Source organism: Piliocolobus tephrosceles, chromosome 20 (genome assembly GCF_002776525.5).
Source record: "Piliocolobus tephrosceles isolate RC106 chromosome 20, ASM277652v3, whole genome shotgun sequence".
Classification (NCBI taxonomy): Eukaryota; Metazoa; Chordata; class Mammalia; order Primates; family Cercopithecidae; genus Piliocolobus; species Piliocolobus tephrosceles.
In genome coordinates, this window is record NC_045453.1 from 7845122 (window position 1) to 7865199 (window position 20078).

The 20078-nt window shown below is 38.5% G+C and overlaps 1 protein-coding gene across 2 annotated transcripts in view; it reads right to left on the reverse strand.

Annotated features, from left to right (window-relative positions):
* The window catches only part of TRPC4AP (transient receptor potential cation channel subfamily C member 4 associated protein), an 86714-nt gene that overhangs the window by 47126 nt on the left and 19510 nt on the right, over nucleotides 1–20078 (reverse strand). For both annotated transcript variants that reach the window (XM_023220503.1, XM_023220502.1), the window contains exons 3-5: nucleotides 16615–16731; nucleotides 4550–4607; nucleotides 1996–2051 (exon numbers count right to left, since the gene is read on the reverse strand). In XM_023220503.1, the coding sequence (XP_023076271.1) occupies nucleotides 1996–2051; nucleotides 4550–4607; nucleotides 16615–16731 (231 nt within the window). The remainder of the gene's footprint in view (nucleotides 1–1995; nucleotides 2052–4549; nucleotides 4608–16614; nucleotides 16732–20078) is intronic.

Consider the following 20078-nt stretch of genomic DNA (forward strand, 5'->3'; position numbering starts at 1 on the left):
CTGGAGGCATTGGTGTTTGAAATCCTAAGAGCCCCAATTTCTCTACATAATGTGGAATTCAGCCCAGATAGCACATAATTGGACCATATCATCCCATGTTGCTTAAAATTTTTTAAAAATTTTATTTAAAAATACTTTTAGTTGATATATAATAAAGGTACATAATTTCAGGAAGCATATAATTTAATACATTCATATAATTTATAAAGTTCAAATCAATGTACTTGGGATAGCCATCAGCTTAAATACTTGTCTTTTATGTGAAGAACCATTCAAATTCTCTTCTAGCTATTTTGAAATGTAAAACAGAGTATTATAAACTAAGTCACCCTTACTGATTTATCCTAACACTAGGTCTTATTTATCAATCCATATACTTGTACCCATTAATCAACCTCTCTTCATACATTTTTTTATCTTAACTGTTTTATTGGAATGTCACTGATTAACAATAGGTATCATGATTTTAAAACAGCCTCATAAAACTAGTGACTATATGGAAGTTGCCAATGATAGAGTCATTATTTTATACACTGTCTTCCTCTATAAGGACAATTTCTTTTTGGCCTTAGTTGCAAGAATTGTGCAATTCCTGAACAATTTGCTTTTTATCTTATAGATCTCCCTGTGCCTATCTCTGTCATTAGCTATACATGGCTACTGAGCACTTGAAAGGTGGCCAGGCCAAACTGAGATGTGCCCTGGTGTTCAAATGAGAAGGAAAAAAAAAAAACAAAAACATTGGATTTTGAGAGCTTAATACCAAAAAAAGTAAATATCTCATTAATAATTATACTTATCACATGTTAGAATGACAATATTCTTGATACACTGTGTTAAACAGAATTTATCATTAAAATTAGCTTCGCTGTTTCTTCCTACTTTTTTCTTTAAAAAAATGTGGCTACAAGAAAATTTAAAATAACCCAAGTGGCTTGCATTATATTTCAATTTTACAGCACTACTATACATGCTGAATTATATAAGTGTTCAAACATATTCCTCTATTTGTGTTGGCTGCTAAGAAGCTTGAAGCCAAATTTGTGCCCATCCATAATACAGATGATTTTATGGTCTTCATTTTTATATCAGCCCAATTCCTGGCTATATGTTATGTCCCCACCCTTGTTTTATTTATCTTCTTCTTTCTTACCTACTTCTAAGTTCGTGATCTTGGTAGATTTTGCATACACCCACAAGATGCCAGAAATCTCATTTTGAATGAGGCAAGAAATGAAATGGAGCTCAATGTTTCTATTTCCACAGCATACAGGGTTCACATCTGTAACACTCGTCTCATTCTGCCATGTATTATGATTCACGGTTTACATAGTTTATCATAAGTTTCTAAAAGGTACTGTGTCTTATAAAAACTAACATTTATATATTGTTTTACAAAGTGTTTTCACATCTACTATCTCAGTTCTCACAATAGACCTATGATGTTAATATGACTGCTAACTGCACTCTACTGGTAAGAAACTACGGCTTGGGAGGTGTACTAAGCCAAGGGCCAGAACACAAAATCAAATTGCTTCCTTTATTCACCATTCTTCCTGGCTCAATGGTCAAGCTAGTAGAGAGTCCTGCTCAATATATGGGGGGGGGGGGGCTTCTGGTTCTCATTTTGTTTTCTAACAAGGAAAATGAAGAAATAGGCATAATGGAGTTAAAATGAGTCTTAAAGGTCGCAGTCTGCCAAAGCTTGTCATCTTTTGACAAGGGTTCAGTTTCTACTCGGACAGCTCCAAGCTCCAAGGCCAAAGGAGTTTACTACCTGCTGCGGCAGTTCTGGCTCTTAACAACTGCTACAAAATTCTGCCTCCCTATAATTTCTACCAGTTAGTCTTGATTTTCAGGCACACATAAAATAAGCCCGATTCCCCCCTGTCTGAAGACAGTGCTCACATCTGCCACCCCACCCGAATATTCCCATCTTAACCCTTGCAGATCTGGTAGGGAGATACGCGGAGCCCTAATGGCAGGGGTACTTACACAGACACAGGTATTATACAGGATACTCAAGCAGTCCTTGGACATTTCATCACTTACTGAAAGTTAAAGGGTAACGACTGGTTATTTTTCTCATTGAAAAGATAGTACAACGGTTACATTTTTTTTCAGCATAAGAACTGTTATAACCCCCTCCAACATGATGATTTTTCTTTTAATATACTCCTTCCAGTCCCTGTCTACCAAAGATTTTCATAGTGTCCATCAGAATCTACAAGCCCATTTGCATATTGCTTTTGGTTTGATACAGCAGCTGTTTTCTTATTATGCCCCAGTCTTCATAATTTCAACCTGTTGTTGTGCCGTCATTTAATAAAGCCATTTTCCCTTAATGTCTTGCTTAGGATACATCTAGGATTTGGGGTTCTTTTTGGCTATTTAAATAGACCACAAATAAGCAACTTAATATATATGTGTATCCTTTTAATGCTTGTATTAAACTGGTTCCTCAAGATACATTTTCAAAATCAGAACTACTAGAATCTAAAGTATAAGCATTTTTTTCTGTTCATTTGTTTTGGTTTGTTAAAGATGAGGTCTTACTCTGTCACTCAGGGGCATGATCACAGCTCATTGTAGTCTCGAACTCCTAGGCTCAAGCAATTCTCCCTCCTTGCCCTCCCAAGTGGCTACAACTGCATGCACGTGCATCACGCCTGGCTAAAAGTTAAAAGTATAAGCATCTCAGTTGCTCTTGTTATAAATTTCCATTGAAAGTTCTACTAGCAGCAAATAAATATACCATTTTTATCAGACTCACTAACCGAGCATTTCTTTTTTTATTGCTTTTATCTGTATTGGGCAAATGGCTTTTAACATCTGATCTATTACTAATTCTAATAAAGAACCTACTACTTCCCTGTGAGCAGGAACAGGAAAGCAGCATAAAAAGGAAACTTAATTTTCATGAGCCCAAAACCAAGAGATGATGAAACTGAGTATGAACCATGGACAAAGTGTTTTATTTGGCACTGCTTCTATTTTTAAAAACTGTTTCCATTTGCTCCTAAGCTGCCAGGAATGCTAAAATGCTAGATCTCCTCAGATCCCAATGGGCAGCCCCACTAAGCTAGCCTGACTAGACGGGTTGCCTCACATAATCCTGAGACAATGCAGATGCTCTGCATCCCTTATCACCACCTTTCAACCTACTGGGGCTCTGTGATTGATTTATTTAACGACTTCAGAGCAGGGTAAAACACTGTTCTGTATGTCTCACCATATATCTATTTCTAGATCCTCCATTTTAAAAAGGAATTAGGATTCACTCATTCATCAAGTATTATTCAGCATCAACTCTAGAGCAGATACAGTGGTGAGGGAAAAAAAGTCTCAGCCTTCATGGAACCTGTAAATCTAGTGGGAGGAAGAGAGACTAAACAAGTGCACCAACAAATAATTACAATATGCTACTTGCTATAAGGGTAGATAGAGAACATGAAAGATCAAGTTAGAAAGAATACACAGCTGAGATATTAAAAATGAATATAAATCCTCTTAACCACTGCTGCATGCACAAATGAGGCCATATATAGTATATAGGACCCCTAATAGGTTAGGGGTAAAAAAAAAAAAATCTTTTAAATTAAAAAAATGCAAAGCTGGTAGGAGGGCATTCACCAAACATTAACTGAAGTCATCTCTGGCTTTTAACGCCAGAGTAAAGTGCATTCACTTTTTTATATTAAATTAAATACTGAAGCTGGGTGTGGTGGCTCATGCCTGTAATCCCAGCACTTGGGAGGCTGAGGTGGGCAGATCACTTGAGGTCAGGAGTTTGAGACCAGCCTGGCCAACATGGTGAATCCCCATCTCTACTAAAAAAAAAATACAAAAATTAGGCAGGTACGGTGGCGGGCGCCTGTAATCCCAGCTACTTGAGAGGCTGAGGCAGGAAAATCACTTGAGCTCGGGAGGCGGAGGTTACAGTGAGCCAAGATCATGCCACTGCACTCCAGCCTGGGCAACAGAGCCAGCTTCTGTCTCCAAAAAAAAAAAAAAAAAAATTGTATACCTAAAAAGAATATTTGTAACGTGTAAGTCATAAAAAAAAAAATAGAATATTACCCATATATCTACCACTCAGCTTAAGAAATAGTGCATGCCAAAACACTCTGACTTCTTACCATTCACACTCTAGTAATGACTGAACTTTTTACAAAGAGCATATATCACCTTTCTAACAAAAAATAGGTTTTTAAAAAATAAAACAGAGTGATCTTACCAGGTTATTGCTTACTCTCTCAGCTAGTTATATATGAGAAATAAGAATTTCCCAAGGAAACATAGAAGCTGGATCACAGGACTATCAAAAGTACAAAGATGTATTCCTTTAACCCAGATCTGAATTTCTATGTAGTACAGAATGAATAAAGACAGTTGCTTAGCTGGGGGAGGAGACAGCAACCTGTAGCTGAAGATAAGGCATGTCCTCAGTATTAAGGGTCAGGAAGGGAAGGAAAAAGGCAGCTGCCGGGAACTGCCACCATATTGGCAGGTTGGAAAACAAGGACCAGCAGCTAACAGGTATACTTACTTTTTAGTTTCTGTCCCCGGATAGAGATCGTAGGCCTCATAAGAATTTCTACAAGAAGCTATAAAAAAAAATTAGATAAAATCTTCAAAATTAATTCAAAGCATAACTTATAAAATGATTTTGCCATAACCATTCATTGCCCATATATCTGTCACAGTATTACAAGACCCTTTTGTTCCAGGAGGCAGTAAGGTTCAGTAAAAGGAACACTGCAGCAAGTCAGGAGACCCAGGTTCTAGTCCCAGCTTGGCCACCTACTTGCCCTTCTCTGGGCCTCAGTTTTCTCATTTTTGAAAAGAAGTATTTTAGAGTAGGTAATCTCTGTGATCTAATGTGGCTTTAATTTCTGAAAAGCTGCAGAACATTATTACTATGATTCTTCTGTTTAAAGCACATTTGTAAGTATAAGTTTATTTAAAAAGGTCTCAGAAGATATACCATAAATTGTTAACACTGATTTCTACAGGGTTGGGTATGCATGTATTTTTTATTTTACATACTTTTAAGACAATTTTGCACAAACTGTTTAAAATAAGCATGAATTTAAAAATTCATTCTACGGAGAGAAAGGATAGTTGATAAAAGGGTCAATCCATTAGAGAGATAACAACTACAAACATATATGTACCTAACAACAGAGCCCAAAAATACATGAACCAAAAGCTGGCAGAAATGAAGCAAAGAGATAATTCAAAAATAAAAGTTGGACACTTTAATAACTCTGCTTTCAATAATAGACAACTAGGCAGATTAGCAAAGAACTAGAAGACCTGAACACAATGAACACATACATTGTAACAGACATCTACAGAACACTCCATGCAGCCAGAACAGAATATACATTCTACTCAAGTGCATATGAAACATTCTCCAGGACAGATCATATTTCAGGCCACTAAACAAGCCTCAATAAATTTAAAAGCTGAAATCATATACAGTATGTTGTCTGGCCACAATGGAATGAAATCAAAAGAAATTTGGGAAATTCATGAATTATGTGGATAATTTTTAAAACCCATCCTAAATAATAATAGGCCAAAGAAGAAATCATAAGTGGAAGTATAAAGTATCCAAGATGGATGAAGACACCAAAACTTACAATGTAGCTAATGGAGTGCTCAGAGGAAAATTTATAGCTGTAAATGCCTACATTAAAAGAAAATTCTTTTTTTTTTTTGAGACAGTCTTTCTCTGTCTCCCAGGCTGGAGTGCAATAGCCCAATCTTGGCTCACTGCAACCTCCGCCTCCTGGGTTCAAGCGATTACCCTGCCTCAGCCTCCAGAGCAAAAGGAATTACAGGTGCCCACCACCAATCCTGGCTACATTGTGTATTTTTAGTAGAGACGAGGTTTTGCCATATTGGCCAGGCTGGTCTCGAACTCCTGACCTCAGGTGATCCGCCCACCTTAGCCTCCCGAAGTGCTGGGATTACAGGCGTGAGCCACTGCACCGGACCAAATAAAACTGTTTCTAATCAATAACCTAATCTGCCTTAAGACACTGGAAAAAGAGCAGACTAAACCCAAAGCAAGCAAAAGGGAGAATAAGAGTTGAAACAAATGAAACACAGAACAGAAAATAACAGAAAATGAACAAAACCAAAAGCTAGCTCTTTGAAAAGACTGGCAAATTCTTAGCTAGACCGACCAAGAAAAAAGGAGAGAGAATACAGATTACTATACTCAGAAATAAAGAAGAGGGCATTACCACCAACCTTATGGCAACAAAAGTCATTATAAGGAACTACTATGAACAACTATATGCCAACAAATTAGATAACCTAAACAAAATGGACACATTCCTAGAAAGACATAAAACTATAAAAACTGACTTAAGAAGAAACAGAGGCTGAGCATGGTTGTTCCTGCCTGTAATCCCAACACTTTGGGTGGCTGAGGTGGGAGGACTGATTGAAGCCAGAAGATTTGAGATCACCCTGGCCAACATAGCAAGACCCCATGTCTCTACAAATAAAATAAAATAGCTGGGTGTGGTGGTATGCCTATAGTTCCAGCTACTTGGGAGACTGAGGCAGGAGGATTACTTGACCCCAGAAGATGGAGGCTGCAGTGAGCTATGATCATGCCAATGTACTCCAGCCTGGATGGAAGGGCGAGACTCCATCTGTTTAAAAAAAATAAAGAAGAAGAAGAAACAGAATATCTGAATAGCCCTAGAGCAAGTAAAGAGACTGACCTAGTGATTAAAAAAAAACAAAACAAAACAACAACAACAACAAAAAACTACCCATAAAGAAAAACCCTGGTCATGATGCCTCCACTGGTGGACAATACAAGACATTTAAAGAATCACCAATTCTTCCCAAACTCTTCCAAAAAACAGAAGAGGAGGAAACATTTCCCAACTCACTCTTTGAGGCCAGTATTACCCTGATACCAAAACCAAAGACATCACAAGAAAACTACAGATGAGTATCTCTTATGCATATATACACAAAAATTCTGAAAACCCTAGCAAACAAAATCCAGACACATATAAAAAGGATTACAGTCCACGCATGGTGGCTTACACCTGTAATCCCAGCACTCTGAGAGGTCAAGGCAGGAGGATTACTTAAGCCCAACAGTATGAGACCAGCCTGGGCAACATAGTGAGACCTTGTCTCTACAAAAATTAAAACAAAAAATTAACCAAGCATGGTAGCATGCACCTGTAGTCCCAGCTACTCAGGAGGCTGAGATGGGGGGATTGCTTGAGAAGCTGCAGTGAGCTGTGATCATACCACTGCATTCCAGCCTGGGTGACAGAGAGACCCTGTCTCAGAAAAAAAAAAAAAAAAAAAAAGATTATACACCATGACGAAGTGGAATTTACCCCAGGAATGTAAGGTTGGTTCAACATATGAAAATCAATATAATAAACCAATCAATAGAATAAAGGACAAAAAGCCAAAAGCCACACAGTCATCTCAACAGATGCAGAAAAAGCATCCGAAAAAAACCCCAACACACTTTCATGATAAAAACAATCAAAAAGGAATAGAAGATAACTTCTTCAGCCTGATAAAGGGCTTTTATTAAAATACCCACAGCTAGCATCATGCTTAACAGTGAAGACTAAATGTTTCCCCATTAAGATGAGGAAAAAGACAAAGATGTCCACTCTCGCTACTTCAGTTTAACATTGTACTGAGTGTTCTAAGGCAATTAGGGAAAAATAAAAAAAGAAATTAATGGCACCCAAATTAGAAAGGAATAAGTAAAACTAATTATTTACAGATGTCATAATCTAGAATATAGAAAATTCCTAAGGAATCCACTAAAAAAACTATTAGAGCCAATAAGGAAGAGTTCAGCAAGATTTCACGATATGTGATCAATATACATAAATCAACTGTATTTCTACAACTGTAGCAAGAAGCAAATCAAAACTGAAATTATGAAAGCAATTCCATTTAAAAGAGCATCAAAAACAGTAAAGACACTTAGAAATAAGTTTAACAAGTGCAAGACTTGTACAACAAAACATTTTTGAAAGAAATTAAAGACAATAAAAAAATGGAAAGCTATCTTGTGGTTCATGGATCAGAATATTTAATATTAAGATGATAATATTCCCTAAATTGACCTACAAATTCAATACAATCACTATCAAAATCTCAGCTGGCTTCTTTGCAGAAATTGGCAAGCTGATCCTGAAATTCACATGTAAATACAAGAGACGCGTAACAGCCAAAACAACCTTTATCTGTAAATACAAAAATAAACCCCTGTGTCTATACGATCAGTTGATTTTTGACAAGGTTGCCAAGACAATTCAATAATGAAAGTAGTTTTTTCAGTAAGTGGTGCTGTGACAACTGGATAGTCACATGCAAAATAATGAAACTGGACCCCTGCCTCACATGATAAACAAAAATCAATGGAAATGGATCAAAGATCTAAATGTAAGATAAAAAATATAAAATTCTCAGAAGAATACACAGGTAAATCTTTGTGACCTTGGATTAGGAAATGGTTTCTTAGATGCACACCAATACCCAAGCAACAAAAGATAAAATGAACTTCATCAAAAGTAAAGACTTTGTGTTTCAAAAGACACCATCAAGAGAGTGAAAAGACAGCTACTTAATGGGGGAAAATATTTGCAAATTACAAGAAATTAGTATCCAGAAACTAATACAACTCAATAATAAAAAGACAACTCAATCAAGAAATGGAGAAAGCAGATGAACGCACATTTCTCCAAAAGTCCAATAAATAGATGATCAACATTAGTCATCAGGGAAAAGCAAAACAAAACCACAATGAGATACCTCTTCATACCTACTAGGATGGCTACAATGAAAAAGACAAATAATAACTATTAGCAAAGATTTGGAGAAATTAGAACTTTCATACATTGCTGGTAGACATGTAAAATGGTGCAAGTGCTTCAGAAAGCAGTCTGGCAGATCCTTAAAAATTAAACACAGTTACTAGCAACTCCACTACTAGGTATATATCAAGGGAAATTTTTTTTTTTTTTTTTTGAGACGGAGTCTTGCTCTGTTGCCCAGGCTGGAGTGCGGTGGCCAGATCTCAGCTCACTGCAAGCTCCGCCTCCTGGGTTCCCGCCATTCTCCTGTCTCAGCCTCCCGAGTAGCTGGGACTACAGGCGCCCGCCACCTCGCCCGGCTAGTTTTTTGTATTTTTTATTAGAGACAGGGTTTCACCGTGTTAGCCAGGATGGTCTTGATCTCCTGACCTCGTGATCCGCCCGTCTCGGCCTCCCAAAGTGCTGGGATTACAGGCTTGAGCCACCACGCCCAGCTGGGAAATTTTTCAATAAGACAATCTAATAGAAAATGAAAACACGTCCATATAAAAATTTATATGCCAATGTTCATGGCAGCATTATTAATCATAGGAGATTATTAATAACAGTCAAAAGTGGGAACAACCCAAATGTCCATCAATTGATGAATGGATAAATAAGATGTGGTGTATCCATACAATGGAATATTTCTTGACAATAAAAAGGAATGGAGTATTGATACATGTTATGACATGGATTAACCTTGAGAGCATTATGTTAAGCAAAAGAAGTCAGTCACAAAAGACCACGTATTGTATGACTCTATTTATGTGAAATGTCCAGAATAATTAAATCTATAAAGACAGAAAGATTAGTGGTTGCCTAAGGATGGGGGAGGGAGGCCTTGGGAGGAAATGGAGAGTAGCTACTGAAGAATATGGTATTTCTTTTTTGGAGTGATGAAAATGTTTTAAAATCAATTGTGGTGATAGTGGTATATAACTCTGACTATACTAAAAAACCGAATTATATCTTGTAATATATCTTTTAAATGGGTGACTTGTATGACATGAATATCTCAATAAAGCAATTATTTAAAACAATAAAACACTTCATGCTCAGTTAAAGAAACCAGACATAAAAAGCCACATGGTGGATGATTCTGTTATACAAAATATCCATAACAGGTGATATGGTTTGGCTCTGTCCTCACCCAAATCTCACCTTGAATTGTAATAATCCTCATGTGTCAAGGGTGGGACCAGGTGGAGGTCACTGGATCATGGGGGCGGTTCCCCCATGCTGTTCTCGTGATAATGAGGGAATCTCATGGTTTTGTAGGTGTCTAGCATTTCCCCTGCTTGCACTCACTCTGTCCTGCTGCCCTGTGAAGAAGGTGCCTGCTTGTCCTTTGCCTTCTGCCATGACTGTGAGTTTCCTGAGGCCTACCCGGCCACATGGAACTGTGAGTCAATTAAACCTCTTTCCTTTATAAACCACCCAGTCTCAGGTATTTCTTCACTGCAGCGTGAGAATGGACTGATACAATAGGCATATTATGGACATTATGGATATTTCACAATAGGCATAATACAGACATAAAATAGATTAATGGTTGCCAGAGCTGGGGAGAAGGGCAGATGGGGAGTGACTGCTAACTGGTACAGTATTTCTTTCTGGCATGATAAAAATGTTCTGGTTATCACTACACAATACTGATGGGTGGTTACAAGAGTTAACTTTATGATATGTAAATTATACTTCAATAAAGCTGTTATTGCTGGGCAGGCAGGGTGGCTCGTGCCTATAATCCCAGCTACTCAAGAAGGTGAGGCAGGAAGGTCATTTGAGACCAGGAGTTGGAGACTGCCTGAGGAACAGAACAAGACCCCTAGAACTCTAACAAATATTTTTTAAAAAATTAGCCAGGTGTGGTGGCATGAGCCTGTAGTCCTAGCTACTTGGGAGACTGAGGCAGGAGGAGAATCACTAGAGCCCAGGGATTTGAGGCTGCAGTGAGCCAGGATTGTACCACTGCACTCCAGCCTGCGACAGAGTACAACTCTACCTCTAAAATCATCATAACAAGTTTTAAAAGCTGTTATTTTAAAAAATTCTGTTAAACAAATTCTAGGTTAATATAAACAGGAAAAAAAAAATGTTAGAAAGGAATACTCCTGAATCTCAACAGTGGTTGAACGTTGGTGACAAGTCCCAAGATAGTTTTTCACGTTTTCCTTGACAATCACCTTTTCCTTTTAAAATGAGGACCTTTGTTTTCCAAAAAAGTGCAATTTCCACTTAAAGCATTTAAAAATAATCTATATGCTGAGAATATGACTAAGCCCGTATGTTTAAAGACATCCCGTATATACATATTTTACTTATTTATTGTTTATTATTGTTTAAATTAAGTTAGGAGTTACCCTAGAACGAAAAGAAAAAAATTCTTCCTTAGCCCCTTCTAGCTACAGGCCAATACTGAGGCAGCATATCCAAAACATCTCAAGCCAAATGAAGAAAGAAGATTCCATAGCATTTTTTTTTTTTTTTTTTTTTTTGAGACGGAGTCTCGCTCTGTCGCCCAGGCTGGAGTGCAGTGGCCGGATCTCAGCTCACTGCAAGCTCCGCCTCCCGGGCTTACGCCATTCTCCTGTCTCAGCCTCCTGAGTAGCTGGGACTACAGGCGCCCGCCACCTCGCCCGGCTAGTTTTTTTGTATTTTTTAGTAGAGACGGGGTTTCACTGTGTTAAGCCAGGATAGTCTCGATCTCCTGACCTCATGATCCGCCTGTCTCGGCCTCCCAAAGTGCTGGGATTACAGGCTTGAGCCACCGCTCCCGGCCGCATTTTTTAAATTAAAAAGCCAGTAGGCAAATCTTTGAGACTAGATAGTTCAGCTTGAGGGTCTGAGAAAGCCTCTGTTCATCTCACACCAGCAACAAATCTTTAGAAAGCAAATCCACATACCATGAGATTGCTCCTGGCATGAATGTGACACTATAATTCAACATCCTGAATTAAGAGAGATGTGTTATTTTAGCTTGAAGCAGCAGATTAAAAATAAAAATCCTAAACTACTACACCACAGATTGTCAATTCTAGAGAAGCACTGGGTTCAGCTTTCTGCATATCTGTATTTAATGTCAACTGCACTTGTAGGAGAGAAAAGCAAGATGTCTCATGACTTGGGGCAACAATGAAAGTTGCCCTGAATGTAGGCCTGCTTTGCTTTGTATAATAGAGACCTAAGGTCATCCTCTAGAAAAGGTGGAGTAATTATTATAGAGTATATAACAATTTTATAGCCTGTTTTCATCATGAATTTTCCCATATTATAATTTTAACATTATATTAACAACTTCACAAAATTCAGCAAAATAGAATAACCATTACCTTCTCCTGGTAGACAGTCATTACAAATAATGTTACACCTAACCGTCTTGGTATACAAGCTTTATCTCATTTTGACTTATGTCTTCAGGAGAGTCACAGAAATGGAAACAACAGGGCAAAATGAGTAGTAATGTTTAAAGCTCTCAAGTATACTACATAAATTCTTCTCAAAAGACATCACATTCATTCAAGCAAGATGTAGGATGCTCGAGTGCATAGAATGTATTTAAAATAAACTCACTTCAAATGGAAGATAGACTATGTCAATGAATAAAAGTTCCTGAATGCCAAGCAATGGCTTACACCTGGCCCACAACTACTGAAAAGCTGGAAGATTTTTACCTACAAATCTAGATTTCCCATAACCTCTCAGGGAAACAGTCAACGGGAGAAGAAGAGTCATTTCCCCCATAAAAGCAGACACACACTCTCTAGTCCACCACAGTCCTCATACTCATTTAATTTATGCAGATGAGCTTGCTCTGGGTCTGCTTCACTCCACTTAGTTACACACTTCACATCTGCTTTGTATACTCTAAGATACACTTTTCACAGTCATGTTACAGACACGGTCAGGTTGACAAGGAGTGATCCCACTGAGCTTTGGGCAGCATGACCCAGGAGAGGCTTACTTTGGGTTCTTGCTAGTTATTAGCAGAGGAATAAATAACAAGCTCTGTTTGGAAAATACTACCAGCAACAGGATAGCAAGAGAGTTCACTAACAAATGCACCCAAACTGAAGGTTAGTGAGGTGCATAATGACTTAAGCAGCAGCCCATGTTTATAAAATGACTGGGATTCCTGGAGAAGCTGCCTTAACTCAAAGCAGGAGAGAAAACCCCCACAAAATCAAGAACAATTGATCCAAAGATGTCCGAAGATGGGATAGGCTCCTACTAGAGAGCCACATTTCCACTGAAAATAGACACCAGGCTAGAGACCTACATTATTATATTTCCTCCCATAAATACATCAGTTCTTACTGAGTAGATTTCTTGATGAAACAATTCAAAAGTAAAGGGTCTCTTGTGCTGGTCAAGTAAGTAAACGCTCTAGGACCACCGACACTGCTGTGGAGAGGGAATGTGGAGCAGCAGTTAAAGAAGAAAGGCTGTGGCTGATGACATGCATGCAGATGTCACACTCAATCTTTACTTCAGTGGAAAATGTCACCTTTAAACAAAAGGAAACTTTAATAACTGAAGTATAACGTGATACTGTTTAAAGAGTAAAATTTTTTTTTGAGACCGGGTATTGCTCTGTCACCCAGGCTGCAGTTCATGGTGCGATCTCGGCTCACTGTAGCCTCAACCTCCCAGGCTCAACCAATCCTCCCACCTACCCCTCCAAGCAACTGGGGCTCCAGGCATGTGCTACCACAATCGGCTAATTTTTTGCATTTTTAGAAGTGATGCAGTTTTGCCATGTTGCCTAGGCTGGTCTCTAACTCCTCGATTCATGCAATCGGCCTGCTTCGGCCTCCCAAAGTGCTGGGATTACAGGCATGAGTCACTGCACCTGGCCATGAGCACAAATTGTACATGTACAGTTTTACACACTGAACACCATTCTTGTACAATCACCACACAGATCAGGATAAAGACTAATCACAATACCCGGAAATGCCCTCTCCCTCACGTTCACTTCAGGTAATGGGGTTATGGGCAAATATCTAGGGGAGAAAACTCAGATCTGAACCCTTCACTTATTACACCAAAACAAATTTCAAATGGTGCAAAAATTTAAACATACACAATTAAAAACTGTAAAATATTAGAAGGGAAGAGGCATGTAAGTTTAAATCCAGCAGTGGGAAAGGTATGAACCAAAACTCTGAAGCCATTAAAGACTGATCAATCTGACAATCTAAAAATTAAACATATCTAATTTAAAAATAACGTCAAAATTTAATTCTCAAAATAGGAAAAAAACCCACAAATGACAAAGGGCTTTAAAAAATCAAAAGCACTTACAAATCAGTAAGAAAAAGGACAAATAAATAGAAAAAGGTGCAAAACAGACAACTGGCAGAAAAGGAACTACTTATAAACACAAGAAAAAATATCCAATCTCAGTCACAGAATGAATTTTTTAAAATGCAGAAAATTTATAAAGAACTCTTACAACATAATATTCAAAAGAGATATATCTCAACTAAGAAACTGGAAAAGGAGACAGTAAATTCTCCAAGGAAGATATACAAATGACAAACTCAAGAAAAGATGGTCATCACTGGCCATCAGGGAAATGCAAATCAAGACCACAATGAGGTGACTCTTCACACTCACTAGAATGGCTACAATCATTACAGGGCCGGAGTGGGGGCTCATGTCTGTAATCCCAGCACTTTGGGAGGCCAAGGCTGGGGGACTGTTTGAGCCCCGGAGTTTGAGACCAGTCTGGGCAACAAAGCAAGACCCCATCTCAGTAATTTTTTTTTTTAATTTTAAAACACTTTCAAAATGACAGATAATAACAAGTGTTGTCAAGGATGCAGAAAAACTGAAACCCTCAGACATTGTTGGTGGCAATGTAAAATGGTAGGGCCTCTGGGAAAACATTCTAGCAATTCCTCAACCAATTAAATATAGAGTTACCCCATAGGACACAGCAACTCTATTCCTAGGTATGTATGTGCCCAAGAGAAATGAAAATATGTCCACAAAGAACCTGTACAAGAATGTTTATAGCACTGTTACTCATAATAGCAAAAAGACAGAGGCAATCCAAATGCCTCTTAACAAATAAGAAATGTGGCATACTCACACAATGAAACATCATTTGGCCATAAAAATGAGTATTGATACATGCTACAATACGGATGAACCTAGAAATCATTACGCTAAATGAAAAGAAGCCAGTCACAAAAGATCACATATTATATAACTGAATTTATACAAAATGCCCACGACAGAGAAATCTATAGAGACAAAAAGTATACTAGTGTGGAGAGAGGGGGAGGAGGTGGCAGAGGTAGGGCAGTGCTAGATAAAACACATGGAGTTTCTTTTTTGGGGTGATGAAAATGCTCTAAAGTTGACTGTGGTGATGGCTGCACATATTTGCAAATATACTAAGAACCACTGAATTGTGTACTTTAAATGAGTGAAATGTACGGTATGTGAACCATATCTTAATAAAGCTGGTTAAAAAAACTATGGAAAAATACCATTTTTTCTCACATCTGCTTAGTAAATACTTAAAATACACTGTTTGCTGAAGGGGGCTTCTGGGTACTGGTAATGTTCTATTTCCTAATTTGGGTGGTAGTGCAAAAGTGAATTTATTTTGTGGTAATTATCGGTGTACTTTTCTGTATGAAGGTTATACTTCAGTAACAACATCCATAAAAATACACACATAAACACAATATGTTGGTGATGGTATGGGTAAACAGACACTCATACTTTGTTACTGGAGATATAAACTGACAAAACTTCTTAGGTAGGTAAACTTCAGATTTATACACAATAAAAAACATATGTTCTTGTTCCAAAGGTATATACTCACATGTGTACAAAAATATGTACAAGATCTTTACTGCAACCTTGTCTGTAAGAGAAACGGTGTGGAAAAATTATAAATGCCAGTCAACTGGGGCCTGGGTAAATAAATTATGGCACAATCACACCAGGGAACACTAGCCATTTAATCTTTTTTTTTTTTTTTTGAGAGGGAGTCTTGCTCTGTCACCCAGGCTAGAGTGCAGTGGTATGATCTTGGCTCACGGCAACCTCAGCCTCCCAGCTTCAAGCAATTCTCCTGCCTCAGCCTCCCGAGTAGCTGGGATTACAAGCGCCCGCCACCGCGCCCAGCTAATTTTTGTATTTTTAGTAGAGACAGGGTTTCACCATCTTGGCCAGGTTGGTCTCAAACTCCTGACCTTATGATCCACTTGCCTTGGCCTCCCAAAGTGCTGGGATTACAGGCGTGAGCCACCATGCCTGGCCTAAAAATTTTAATTAAAAAAAAAAGAGACAGAAGAAAGAAGGTACAGGATAGTGTAACCGTGTATATGGTATATCACTCTATGTGGGGAGAAAATAAACTAAGGTGGAGGTGGAGGAATATTTACACACACACACGCGCACACACACACACCCACAACAGAACATCTTTGGCAGGACACACAAGAAACTAGTGATCACAACTGGTTCTAGGAGGGGACACTGGGAAATTGAGAGATGTACTTTTCACTTGTATTTTTTTAAAAAGGTAGACACCAATTTAAATAAATGAATTATTCTAAAGTAAAAGAACGTTGCTTCAACACGTAAATGCCACTAAGCTTCTAAAAGTTAAAATCTGAAATGTTACAAATTCTGAAATCTTTCTTATCTCCCATTTCAAAAGTTAAATTCTCAAACCATTAAGTGGTAGTAACAGTAGTAATAATAAATAGCTACTTACATCAACACCTCCAAATAAGTCAAAAATATAAGTATTTGGATAAGTGGTTTCTTGAGTAAGTTTCCTCTCTTCAGTAACAAATGCCATAGCCTCCATGGAGAGAAGAGGAGAAATTTCCTAGTTTTTTTAAAAAAAGTACATACAGACATTGTATTAGTAACCAACACAGGCCAGACACTAAAACATCAGTTTGTGCTTTAGTCCCAACTTGAATTCCCATGAACACAAAGACAGTCCCCAATGAACCACACTTCCTAGTATTCAGGCCCCTGTAAAGCGCTTTCTCACACTGAATCTGCACTGGTATGACACACCTCAACTAACAGAATGTGGTAGAAGTGACACTAGGCCACTTTCAGCATAAGCCTTAAGAAAGCCTGGTAGGCCAGGTGCCAGGCTCACACCTGTAATCCCAGCACTTTGGGAGACTAAGGTGGGCGGATTACTTGAGGTCAGGAGTTTGAGATCAGTCTGACCAACATGGCAAAACCCCATCTCTACTAAATATACAAAAATTAGCCGGGCGCGGTGTTACACACCTGTAATCCCAGCTACTCGGGAATCTGAGGCATAAGAATCACTTGAGCCAGAGAGGGAGAGGTTGCCGTGAGCCAAGACAGAATCACTGCACTCCAGCCTGGGCAACTGAGGGAGACTCTGTCTCAAAAAAAAAAAAAAAAAAGCCTGACAAAGACTTGGCTCTTGTCATCCTGGAACCCAAACATCATGCTGTGGGAACAATACAGTCAACTGGGGAGGCCATGAGGATAAGAACTGAGGCCACGACCAATATCCTTAGCTGATCTCCAGCTGACAGGTAGCACCAACCTGTCAGGGATGTGAGAGAGACCATTTTGGACATTCCAGGTATCTCAGTACCACCCTACCCAACAGGACATGAAGCATAAGTCCCTCAATCAACCAAGAATTGTTGAGACAGAAATGATGCTTGTTACTTCCGGCTGCTAGGTTTCGGGGTGACTAGTTCTCTAGCAATAACCAAGTCACTGCTCAAATGTCATCTCCTGCAGGAAGTCTTCCTGATTTCCCACAACCAGAAGCATGCTCTTCAGACCCCCCAATCTACAACTCATTTGTAACATTTAGCACTTGTACTTTGCACCTATTTACAAACCTATGTTATTTTGTTATTTCTTCCCTAGACTAAATGTTCCTTGAAGACAACACAAACAGATCCCACTTTGTATTCCCCACAGATTCCAAGACACAGTATTTGATATAGTACACATAGGGTAGTAGTTCCCAAACTGAGGGCCACAGAATCCTTTGTTGGAACAAAGCTAAGAGGAAAAAAAATCTTATAAGACAACCTAAAACATAGTAATTTTCAAATAAGTATTTATTGAATGAAAGAAATGATGATCATAGCAAATATATACAAATATTAATCTCTCTCCCCTTTAATTTCACCTCAATCTCACATCTGAGATTCTGCAGGAAGCAAATAATGTGCAATTCTTTGAAAAGCATTTTTAAACAAGTGTAAGAAGCTATAATTATTTCTATCAGACTGTGAGAAGATTAAAAATATGAAAATGTCTCTTCTTAAAGGTAAAGACTAAGTTTAGTTTCTATTACATTTTAAAATAACTATGTGATATAATAATCAAAACTTCACCCCTGAAGAACATTGTTATTCAATTTCATTACGTTTAATATAACTTACATGGGATTTATTTTTATTTTTATTGATTTTTATTTTATTTTAAATTCTACGGTACATGTGCACAACGTGCAGGTTTGTTACATATGTATACATGTGCCATGTTGGTGTGCTGCACCCATTAACTCGTCATTTACATTAGGTATATCTCCTAATGCTATCCCTCCCCCAGGCCCCCACCCCATGACAGGCCCCGGTGCATGATGTTCCCTGCCCTGTGTCTGTGTTCTCATTGTTCAATTCCCACCTATGAGTGAGAACATGCGGTGTTTGGTTTTCTGTCCTTGTTACAGTTTGCTCAGAATGATGGTTTCCAGCTTCATCCATGTCCCTACAAAGGACATGAACTCCCCTTTTTTATGGCTGCATAGTATTCCATGGTGTATATATGCCACATTTTCTTTTTCTTTTTTTTTTTTGAGACGGAGTTTTGCTCTTGTTGCCCAGGTTGGAGTGCAATGGCGCAATCTCGGCTCACCGCAACCTCCACCTCCCAGGTTCAAGCAATTCTCCCGCCTCAGCCTCCCGAGTAGCTGGGATTATAGGCATGCGCCACCAAGCCCAGCTAATTTTGTATTTTTAGTAGAAACGGGGTTTCTCCAGTGGGTCAGGCTGGTCTCAAACTCCCGACCTCAGGTGATCCGCCCACCTCGGCCTCCCAAAGTGCTGGGATTACAGGCGTCAGCCACCGTGCCCGGCCATATACCACACTTTCTTAATCCAGTCTATCACTGATGGGCATTTGGTTTGGTTCCAAGTCTTTGCTATTATGAAAAGTGCCACAATAAACATACGTGTGCATGTGTCTTTATAGCATCATGATTTATACTCCTTTGGGTATATACCCAGTAATGGGATGGCTGGGTCAAATGGTATTTCTAGTTCTAGATCCTTGATGAATCGCCACACTGTCTTCCACAATGGTTGAACTAGTTTACAGTCCCATCAACAGCATAAAAGTGTTCATATTGCTCCACATCATATTGCATCCTCTCCAGAACCTGTTGTTTCCTGACTTTTTAATGATCACCATTCTAACTGGTGTGAGATGCTATCTCATTGTGGTTTTGATTTGTATTTCTCTGATAGTCAGTGATGATGAGCATTTTTTCACGTGTCTGTTGGCTGCATAAATATCTTCTTTTGAAAAGCGTCTGTTCATATCCTTTGCCCACTTTCTGATGGGGTTGATTTTTTCTTGTATATTTGTTTAAGTTCTTTGTAGATTCTGGATACTAGTTCTTCATCAGATGAGTAGATTGTAAAAATTTTCTCCCATTCTGTAGGTTGCCTGTTTACTCTGATGGTAGTTTCTTTTGCTGTGCAGAAGCTCTTTAGTTTAATTAGATTCCATTTGTCTGTTTTGGCTTTTGTTGCCATTGCTTTTGGTGTTTTAATCATGAAGTCCTTGCCCATGCCCATGGCCTGAATGGTACTGCCTAGGTTTTCTTCTAGGGTCCTTATGGTTTCATGTCTAACATTTAAGCCTTTAATCCATCTTGAATTAATTTTTTTATAAGGTGTAAGGAAAGGATCCAGTTTCAGCTTCCTACATATGGCTAGCCAGTTTTCCCAGCACCATATATTAAATAAGGAATCCTTTCCCCATTTCTTGTTTTGTCAGGTTTGTCAAAAATCAGATAGTTGTAGATGTGTGGTATTACTTCTGAGGGTTCTGTTCAGTTCCACTGGTCTATATCTCTGTTTTGGTACCAGTACCACGCTGTTTTGGTTACTGTAGCCTTGTAGTACAGTTTGAAGTCAGGTAGCATGATGTCTC